General features: G+C 39.6%; 1 protein-coding gene across 2 annotated transcripts; it reads right to left on the reverse strand.

The window, feature by feature from the left end:
• Nucleotides 1-214: 214 nt before the first annotated feature.
• Nucleotides 215-6,946, reverse strand: LOC115822740 (myotubularin-related protein 9). Of its 2 annotated transcripts, none has more exons than XM_030786656.1 (10): nt 6,527-6,946; nt 4,854-4,962; nt 4,400-4,525; nt 3,437-3,610; nt 2,840-3,057; nt 2,518-2,679; nt 2,246-2,387; nt 1,513-1,733; nt 959-1,110; nt 215-656 (listed from the first exon to the last, which is right to left on the reverse strand). In XM_030786656.1, the coding sequence occupies exons 1-10, from the start codon at nt 6,709-6,711 to the stop codon at nt 475-477; spliced, it is 1,671 nt and encodes a 556-aa protein (XP_030642516.1). In that variant the 5' UTR covers nt 6,712-6,946; the 3' UTR covers nt 215-474. The 2 variants fall into 2 exon arrangements, with proteins under 2 accessions (XP_030642516.1, XP_030642517.1); XM_030786657.1 differs by having other exon boundaries at nt 4,388-4,525.
• Nucleotides 6,947-11,190: the final 4,244 nt, after the last annotated feature.

Raw genomic sequence — 11,190 nt, forward strand, 5'->3', positions numbered from 1 at the left:
TAATGTGTTCGACAGAGAGGCAACACAGGTGATGGAGGTTTCATTCACCACTGCCCAAAGGAAGCATATTCTGATTCTTGATCTGACAAAAAAAACACAGGTAGGCTGGTGTTTCATGTATGAGGGAGAAAAAAAACCCTGAAAAAGAAACACCCAGAACTATGTGATGAATATAGTTAGATGTTTACTCTGTATCTGAGTGAAAATAATAAAATACAGTCATATAGAATTTCAATTATAAATAAGCAACAGCATAACTTTCAATGCATCTGTACATCATCCATATATCTAGAGGGTATTAACTCATGAGGTAACAATGCAAAACACAGTAACAGAGTATGAATGAGCGCATACAGTTCAGGACACATTCATGTTTTGACATAAAGTCAGCCTAGTCACATCAGAATCAGTGATACAGGCTACTACTGGCTTTAGTTCCAGAGGCACTTGAATTGCTCCGAATGTCCATTTACTTCACAGTACTGTCAGCTCTTCCATTAGGTTCTCAACAACACTTAAAGGTTCACAGTGTTTGCTTAGCGCTTGGCTGGTCTCCTCAACTCCAGCTTTCTCCCGGTACTGATTCACAATGGTCCAGATCTCTTGTCGAGCCTCTTCCATATTCTGAGCATGCTCTGTCCATCTGAGAAAGAAGCCTGTAAACGGTAGCAGAAAGAAAAGCACAATGAAATTAAATTAGTGTATTCTATCAGGTTCAGTCAAATAGAGCGTCTGAATCTGAGAGTCTGAAGTGTGCTGACAGAAGTGATTTTCATGGTATTTAGCTGTTAAACTAGATCTGAAGAAAATATTCCAAATGATCAGATATCCAGGATGCATGCTGGCTGTCTTAATTTAAATAGTTAATTTAATCTGACTATCTCTTGCATCAGTTTTCTGACAGTTACAGATAAATAGGATTGACTGTTGTGCAAAGTCCTGACTTGACATGACTGACCACTCCAGAGGTGTAGAGACTGAGGCTGGACACAGGGCCAGATGGCCAGGTCTGTGTGCTCATACAAAGGATTCAAAAACTGCTCTCTCTCACTGGGTCTCAGGAGAAACTGGAACAAACAGTGAGTCTTCTCCTTCACTCCTAAAGCACACCTTAGATGAGAAAGAAACGGATAGCAGAAAGAGATTAGTGGAGAGAGATGGGGAAATGAGATGTTGAAGGTGTGCTGGTATATAAAAACATTTTGGAAAAGAGTACATAACACATGAAAACCAAAAAACGCAGTTATATTCAAGGTCTGGTCGCATTGCTCACGGCAGAGCTTTACAGAATACTCCAAGTCTGGCATATAAAGTAAAACTGAATGTTTGGACTGAACATTTTGAAAGCCTCTAACCTCTCTCAGAAAGGAATACGTAAACCAAACGGTAATCTCTGGAGAACTGATACTAATGCCCCAAGATTCTGGTTGATTCTACTCATATACAACACAATGATTATTAGGAACTACAACTATTATTGAGGATATGGTCACAGTCACCCACTGGGCTCACCGTTCCTGTTCACAGTTACAGAGGAAGGTGCCAAAGTCAGAGGCATAGGCTTCCTGGGCAAGTCGCAGCAGCAGCATCTCATTGAACTCCAGGGCCAATGGAAACTGACGGCTCAGCTGCCACACACAGTCCAGCAGCAGTAGGAAGACCGGGCTCTCCTGCTTTAACCGAGCGTGGGAGTAGGCAGAGTGGGCACAGCGCTGCTGGAAGGGATGACCTGCCTACTCAGAGAGTACACATACACAGGCATACTTAATTACCGGGTGTACATTTATGGATCATACACATGTAACGTGAAGTTTGGACTGAGATGTCAAAGTACTGCAGGCATAATTATAATTATGGTGGAGTTATCTTTGCAAATGCATTGTGCTAAGTTTTGTAATTACCTAGTGCTCAGTGTTTATTTATTATCTGCTCTTTGCCTTTGCTGAAACTGTTATTATAATCCTAAGCGATAAAGTATTAAAAAGTATAATGTTATAAGTTATATGGCTTCAAATTTATGTCATAACAAGCATATTGTTTTTCACAAAATGTTAATGCAAGCCATGGAAAATTTCAATTATATTTTTTTTAGTTAAAGATTTCAAAATGTATACTTACATTTTGACCTCTGGAAATAGTTTAAAGACATAATACTATAGTAACTAAAAAAGCAAAACACCAATACCAAACTACTCATTGTCTGAGGAACAGAGTCCGTTTTATACTGTTTTAAAAGGGTTCTCACCTGAATCCACTCTTTCTCCAGCAATCTCAGGAACCCCCTGAGGGTGCGTGACTGTGGATCCACGATGAGCTGAGCCAAAGTGGTCACCAACAGTGTGGTGTCCGTGCCATCAGACCCATGAACGAGTACAGAGTGACCATCCCTGAACATAAGGGATTCACCAATACGTTTCATACCACCCAGCGTTCTTCATTATATCAAAACAGAATCAATCACATAAGCCTAAACAACACCGTGTGTGTTTGTATGTGTGTTCGTCGGCGGGGGCTCACCTCTCCACACACTCTGCAACTAGACCTGCTGTTGACAAAGTGCAGTGGACATGAGAGAGCCATTTGGAATTCTCCAGCTTACTGAGCCAGCGGTCCATACTGTGAGACTGATCACCACAGGCCTCCACCAGCTTAATCAAACTCTCCTGCAGTACTTTACCCCTGATTACACACACACACGCGCGCGCACACACACACACACACACACACACACACACACAATAACACAAGCAAAATAAATGTAAATAAATAAACCCATATTTTGGGTACAAACACTGTACACAAATAGGTGTAACACATGTAGCCTACTACATACACACACCTCTCTAAGTGGCGATGCAGCCTCTTCCAGTGGCTGTAACAGGACTTGGATTCAAACCCACCGCCTGTCATTCTGGCTTGCTGAGCTTGCTGAGAGGAACGTGTGTCGACAATGTAACCTAACTCTGAGCCGTCAATCACAGCTTGGAGGAGGAGCTCGTCCTCCCTACAGCGTTTCCTGTTGGCTCCAGTCATAGGCTGACTGCTCCGCATGATCACCTGTCACAAAAGATGCAGAAGCAGGAACTGACACTCTTAAATACCATAGCAACAACTTATGAGAAACTTAATAACCCCTATAATAACCCCTTCCTGAAAAACCACTAATATTTACATTACCTTTATATTTATTCATTTGGCAGGCACTTTTTCCCCAAGCAGCTTACACAATAAATATATACAGCAGGTGCATAGCTATTAAATGGTATGATAAATCTTAAAATGGATATTTGCCTGTGTGTGTAGAGTTTTCAGATCAAAACTAAATCCCACTACTTCTCAAGACTCTTTCCCTGACAACAATGATCAAAGTCTGATATAACTGTTTTATATAACTGTTTTATTGTAGCATAGTTACAAAAGCTGTCGTTTCTCTTACCATGCCATTCTTGCTGTGGTAGTAGCAGAGGACAGGAAATCGACCCCCCTGTCTGAATCTAGCTGCCTTCACCAGTGTCTCGTCGTCTACAGAACGAGGAACGATGACTGCAGAGGGGTAGGAAGGACAGATGGAGAAATCTGAGTTGACAAGACTCAACCTCCATCTGTCATACTGAAAAAAGTACAAGAGAGAAGGGTGGAGAGGAGAACGATAACAAGCAAGAGTGAAATGAGTGGTGAAAGAGAATACACGGATTTGAAATGAAATGTGGAATGAAGACATGCTGGGATACAGGAGTGGAAAAGGATTGTTCAGTATGTAAAAGGGAGGGACATACACATTGTTCACACAGTGCTAAATCTTCTGGACTGAGAAATTACACAGACAGTGCACTCCTTGCTATTCTCAACATCTTTGATAAGAAGTATGCATCCCTCTAAACATCTAGTAGCAAGTTTATCTCTTAAAAATATATAAATCCTCCATCTGCCTACAAATACAGGAAATACAGTAATAGATTTTAAATTTTATAGACAGAGTTTTATAGACAGATTTTAGCTGATTTCCCCTCTGTCCACTGCTGAGAGAGGCAGTAGGTCATGGATGAAGAAAGGATGTTTTTGTTTAAATGACACCGTATTTCCTTTCAGACACAAAGCACTTTATCTTTTCTTTCACTGAGGAAGGAGCACCCACTGTACATCTTTCACACAACCACACAGATTCACTTCCTGTGTCAAGCAAACTGCTTCCTGTTTGCTTTCCTTTCTAGAGCATCATCTCAGAATGATAAAGTTTTAAATGGAAGTTTTAACTGTGTGTGTGTGCGTGTGTGTGTGTGCGTGTGTGTGTGTGTGCCTGTGCGTGCATGTGCACGTACATGCATATGCGCACGTGCTCTGTGTACACACGCACATGTCTATGTGTGTGTCTATGTGTGCTCTCAACACCCTTGCTCACCAGCTCCTGCATATGGGTGAAGTCTTCCTCTGTTGAAGACAAGCCCCATGTGTCTTCTAGACTGAGGTCCTGAGGTCTATGGAAGAATGGATACATCTCTGGAATATTCTCAAAAGATGACAGGGCCTGAGAGAGGAACATAGAAACACATCAAGAAGTGAATAAATGTCTCATTCATTCATTCAGTGCATGTCCCTGTTCTGGACCACTCATATTCTTTGTGCATTATGTGTGAGCTTAGGTGAACCTTACTGCATTGTTCAGTCCTAATCCCAGGAGACCAAGATCCAAGCAACAGAATATTGTTTGTGAATTGCTTCATAATAAAGGTCTCCTTAAATGCTCCACTTGAGAACCTAGATGTTTTTACTTATTCACCGCAAAATTAATGAAGCTCTTGTTTAAGATACACTAAAAATACAGAAGCAAAGTATTGTGTGTAAACATTACATACCTCTATGGAGCTGGCAATGTTCAGACACTGCTCCATACCAGGAATGTCCAGATGTAGCACACACAGATCCTTACACTTTATGGTGATGGTGCCAGAGGATCCCGTTATCCTGTGTATTGATCACACACACACACACGCACACACGCACGCGCACACACACACACACACACACACACACACACACACACACACACACACACATACACACACAAATTATGTATACACTTTTATTTTTCTCAAACTGAGCTCACCCTAAGAGAGCCAGAAAAAAACTTGACGTTGGGAATGTGAGAAGAGTTAAGAAAGAAAAACAAACAACAGAAAACAAAACAAACAAACGGACAAACAAAAAGTCAGCAAGCAGCAAGGCCATCTCACTTAGCTAGAGAGAAGAGGGACACTTTCCAAAGCATTTACTTCGACATTGTTCTCAAATCCCTTGATAACCAGCGCAAGCTACTGCTCCCTAACTTATGGAAGAGGAACTATGATTGGGGGGTGCTACCAAGGACACGTATGAAAAACACCTGCTTGTGCTGTGTTTTGCACACATGAAACAACAGTCTCCGTGTGAGAATTATGTATGCCATAAAGCTGTTTGCTGGGATCTGACAACTCTTGAATTCTCTTTAATTCAAGTTCTGAATGAAACAACAGTGTGAGAAGACTGATGTAATGAGTGGGAATAAACACCTGTGAGCATGAAGAGCAAACATTTACCCAAAGGTCTCCACCCCTTTCCGCCAGCTATGAACATGGATGGTAATGCAACACTTACAAAAGACAGCAATGCTGAAATGAGCTGCGCAATAGCCACACGCACACACACACACACACACACACACACACACACACACACACACACACACACACGCACATATGCACACACTGCAAGCTCAAATCAAACCTTTGGCCCTGGCCTGTTTCAGAACTGTGGCTGGGGTATCCTAGTAGATTCTCCACACTGATCAGGGACAGCAAGGGAGTAGACACAGTGTTAGTGCTCAGAGATTAATTAAAAATTTAAAGATGAATCTGTGGGTCAAGTGATTGGAAACAGTGAAGCTGCCTCAGCAAATGAGGTCCCTGCTTTAGCACAACAGTGTTAACTCCTCAGGTCACATTCGCAATACACACAAACAGATAATACACATGCACTTTATCAGCAGATAAATTAGAAACCGGCAGAGAGACATAAAAATCCTGCACTGAACAGCTTTGTTCAGATTACTCAGGGCGAACAACATTTATTGTTAGACGGCAAACAAATATGACTAGTTGATATAGCGACGAGAGCATATGAATGGATACATTTTCAGTGAATGTTTGAAGAATCAATGAATGGCGATGAACACCTCTTGAATGACACGTCTAAACACAAACCACTGGTTCTTATGTATTCCCGGTGATGTTTATCAGGTGAAGAACTCAGAGAGGCAGGCTATTCTTCTGGATCATTGATCATTAAGAAGTCAGGCAAGTTGGACGAAATGTAAATATTGTGAACGAATACGCACATATTTTTAAAATTAGATATTACTTGATCAAATATGAAATTTGTGAAGTGTTTTCAAAACACCCGGTTTCTTGAGCTGTGCAAGTAACAAAACTACGATTTCCTTTTTCCTCACCATCCCAGAGTGTTCTGTAAAATTAACCTTTGCACGCCTTACCTTTTCTCAATCGCATCGATGTTTCGAAGAAGCAACAGAAGTTGCCAGGAACTATCCTCTTCTCTGTCAGAGAACAGGAGGTGGTGGCCAGTGACACACAATGTTCCCTTAATCGATGGACGGAATGGTTGTCTCAGAATTACATCTTCAACATTCGCCGTCTTAATATGCTCCGAAAACTCCATCGCTATTGCAAAGAGTGCTAAAACAAAGGGCTTCCTTGGTTGCTTCCTTGGTTTCTTCCTTGATTAAGAAATTATCCAAAGCGTTGGGTCAAAAAATCATAACGTGCTGTTCGCCGTTGCTGAAAGGGGTCCTGACAGTTCCGCCCCCTGCTCGACACAACCCTTCATATAGTTATTATATAACAATGATTGACTCTCGAATGAGTTAGATATAATCCTCACCTCAACTTTGTGAGAAGCTGTGCGGCGTGAATAAGCGAAAGGGCTCGTTTGTTCAAGAGATAAATGGTCTATTCTTAGCTCCTTTCGTTTTCTCAAGCAGTTACTCGGCAGTGGCAAGTGGAACGCCCATGGTTACACTGATTCTGACAATCTCAAGCTACCTCCTGTTTTCAAAAACATAGCAGAGGGCCATAAAAGAAGGAAGTGAATGTTTCCTGAGAGTGCTGTGGAGGGGGCAAGATGCCCTCTAAAATACAGACAGAACTACGAAAGTTTGCTTAATCACTACTACTCAAACGAGCATCCCTTTGTTTTGGCATTTCTTCGCGTTTAAAGTAACAAAGTTTGACTCCGAATATTACACCGTAGTTATAATAAACAGTGTAAAACAGCTTAAACATTACAAAATTTCTTTTAAGAGTTGAAATGAATCCAAAGAGAGATATTTCACCAGATCGGAGAGGACCTCCCCAATCCTTTTCAACAATGATGCCTCACTTTGTGGAAACGCTCACTGTAAGAATGACCATGGACAGTGGAAAAACAACATACTGAAAGTTGATTTAAAATTGCCATTTTACGCTCAAAAATCAGTAGCTGGTGAGTGGCAATATTACCAGGACTAATACGGGTGTTGTACACCACTCTAGATGTGTCTCTGCCCTTCTAATGATACCACTAAAGATAGATTCTGTCCGAGGGAAAAAGTTTTCTCCAAATATTTATTTGTGTGTTATCAGTGGACAAAGGATTCTACGCGACTATGAAAGGATCATTCAGAATTCAGGCAGTTCAATGAAAGAATTGAAACATCAGGGGTTTAAATGTTCCCTAGAAACCTTTTTAGAACATGTAATTCCGATATATAACCAGAAGGTGGGGTAATTTTGTAACTATTATTGATTATAATAATACATTATGATATAATACAATTATGTAATTATATTGATTAGCATACTATATAACGCCATTTCATGTCCTCGACCCTACAAGACACTATGAATTACCTTACGTAACAGTAAGTTTTTATCGCATGCCATCAACTGATTAAATCTAGACAAATGTTGTTATTGTTCCGTCTTTCAATTTCTTTTCGTACTCATGGACCTGATCTAAACTAAAAAAATAAAAAAGTAAGGTGAGGAAGAATCCTACTGTGATGAAGAGGGCCATCAGTTACAAAAATTGTACCATATCATTACAAACTTGTGCACTGTTTTCTCACTAAGCATTGAGAAATCCGCACAACTGAATAACCAAGCAAAAGTTATAAAATGTGGCTGTCGTCACCTCGCCCGTCTTTGTCCTGAAACTATCCCATCTGCATAATGTCTAGTGTAGGCATTTTATTGAAAGGAATGGAGGTAATTATTGGGACACCACTGAACTAACTTTTAAACACAAGTTTTAATTCTTGTAAAACTTTTAAACACGGGGCTGGTAGGTTACTACAAAGGTAAACCATGATGATGAAATATTACAATTCTAAAAGCAAATTATAACCGTCTTATTGCTGTTTATACTTATAATCACTGTCATTGCGATAATGTTCAAATAAGCAATATGATTGTGAAAGGACATTCATTCACGAAGACTCTGAAGTATTGAACATAACATTTCAAAACAGATGGAGAGGTAAGCCATAATGTGTTATTTTATCATTTTAAAGAATATCCTCGACAATTATTTGAAATTAATGGGAATGTTTTACATGCTCAATTTATTGCTCAGAAAATGCAATGAAATTACCACTTGTCTTTACTGTGACTAAATTTGGTGTCTTTTTTGCAAAACATAGCAATAATATTATTAAACTTTATGATCTCTGATAATATTTATTTTTGTTGTTGCTACAAAACACAACGTATGTAAACCTAACAGCACAATAAATTGCACTCCTGAGCGTTAGATGAAGATGAAAAAGCAAATCTCTCGCGGTGCACAGGACTGATATATTGTACGTTCATGGTAAGGACATTTTAATTCGGTGAAAGAAAATACTGAAATATCTGGATGGGGTAAAAGTAGGTTTTTAATCGAATCAATATGGAAAAAAGGAATGACTACTAAATGAATTCTATGAACACGTTAATAATTGTAAATGGTGACAAACATTCAAAATAGATTTAGGCTAGCCTATTATTGTTCGTACAATTAAATTCCAGATAATAACAAGTATTATTATCATTCTAACATTGTTGCTGATGTAGTCGTTCGTATTTTTATCCTTGTGACTGGTGTTAGTAGCAGCACCATCGCCGTTGCCGTTACAGTTGCTGGTAGCCCATTCTGCACCACAATTTACGTAAATACTAATATTATTTTAGAAACTTGTCAAATCAGACGCTGCAAGCATAGTAGGCCTACACAGTGACGAGATGAAAACTCACGAGTTTTTCACCGGAAAATTTTTTGACTGAACATTTCACCTCTTGAACTTTTGTTCTTATCCTTAAGAGTTAGCGGATGGTGTTCTATTTTTGTCTCTAGAGATAAGCATGTTTTGTGTTTGTCAAAAGTTAAGCCTATCTCGATGCAGCAGGTGTATTTCAGCGAACAGGAAAGACCGTTGATACTCAGTGACATTATATTTATATTAATATTTTGATTCACTGTACAGACAGTTATGGATGACTGTGTTACTGAGAAGGGTTTTCAAATTATTCTGATCCCTCAGGAAGATGGTCTAGTCTTACCTCATATCACAGTTATTCAGATGAAGGAAAGGATCATCTTCCATGGGAGATCATTTTCATGCAGGACTAAGTGTGGAGCTATGAATATCGAATATCACAGGGTGTTTTGAGGTACTCTGATTCTTGCTTCAAACGAATATTTTGAACATTAATATTGCCAGTTTTCGAATGACTGATTCTACTTGACACCACGCTACTCTAAAATTATCTGCTTGGAAAAATTTTGATCATAGTTTTAACAGAGACAGGAATACAGGATGGGGTTGTAGATAGCCTTTAAAAACAAATCAGTTAAGTGTCATATTTTGTTTTGAAGATTTCTAGACTTCTTTGCAGAGAAGATCATCAGTCTGAATTGAACTGACAGGAACACGATAGGACATTACGATGTTTTGATTGCTTGAACTTTATGTTGAAATGAGGAAATGAGATTGTGCCTGCATATGAAATGAGTAAAATAAGTACCATAAGCCTCTTCAAGCAACATTTATCTGAAACCTCTGGTTAAACAAACGTTTCTAACGTATGGGAAGTTAAGAGGTGACGTTAGCTAGATGAAATTGCGGAGAGGGTGCACTGTGAGGTCCACACGGAGTTTAATTCAGGCCGGCTCTTCAAATATGAAATCCCTTTTCTACTCCAGCACATGGCATTATATTATGTTTGTTTTATTTGATTAATTTGCTTTTTTCTGATTTTGTCTTCCGGTCACCTCATTTTTTCGCTGGGAAGCTAGTACGTGCACTCTTCACCATTGGAGAGTAGCTGAAAAACAGCTCAGTGACTCTAAGATGGACAGTTCATCTGGTTCAGGATGTGAGTACAATATCACTAGGTGCCGCTGTTTACCTACTTCGCCACTTAATGAAGAGGCGCCCATTTAAGGGGACTGAGAAATTATAGTGTGCCGCGGGTTGAAGCCCATGTTTTGGTAGACCACTTAGACCTGTGTAGTGCCTTGACAGACTTAAATGATATGACAAAATGCAAAAGTAGTGTCGTTACATCTGTCTTTCTCTGAAACAATTTACTTCACTAATTGTAGCGCACATTTCTGTAAGAGGAATAAAGGAGAGGGAATGAGGTATTCATGAGGAGAAGGAGTAAAGTATTCCGTCCATTCCCATGTATTAACAGTGTTATATATAATCATTACAACAGAAATATTATCATGACTAAAATGTACTGCTGCAATAAAAGCAGCCACTAGCGTTAGTTTTTTCATTTTCAAGGATTTTTTTCAGTGGAAAACAACGAGGCGTGATGTTGTATATATAACTTTGGATAAGTACACTCGAACATGATACGACCCATTCAGCTGCTAACAACACGTATTTTAGGTAGTAATCTGTCTCCTTCGTAATCTCAACCAAAAGGATGAGTTTTCTTGCTGAGCGAGACTGGTTTCATAAACAAGACAAATATGCCAACAGGTAAACAAAAGTGCCCCTTTGCCCACTAAGAAATTAATCAGACAACAGAGGCGGTCACTTCTTTTCACGCCCTCTTTTTAAGTATTATCCACCCCTTCAGAGGCCAATAACCTGCACAACGCCGCACA

Source organism: Chanos chanos, chromosome 10 (assembly GCF_902362185.1).
Source record: "Chanos chanos chromosome 10, fChaCha1.1, whole genome shotgun sequence".
In the NCBI taxonomy this organism is placed as follows: Eukaryota; Metazoa; Chordata; class Actinopteri; order Gonorynchiformes; family Chanidae; genus Chanos; species Chanos chanos.

Bases quoted from the DNA above. Each gene is read 5' to 3' on its own strand.
- LOC115822740 (XM_030786657.1), bottom strand. From the start codon at position 6,711: ATGGAGTTTTCGGAGCATATTAAGACGGCGAATGTTGAAGATGTAATT. The intron at 3,611-4,387 runs GTTGAGAGCACA...TACTTTTTTCAG, and splicing joins AGGAGCTGGTGAGCAAGGGT to TATGACAGATGGAGGTTGAG. The intron at 3,058-3,436 runs GTAAGAGAAACG...CTTTTGTGACAG, and splicing joins ACCACAGCAAGAATGGCATG to GTGATCATGCGGAGCAGTCA.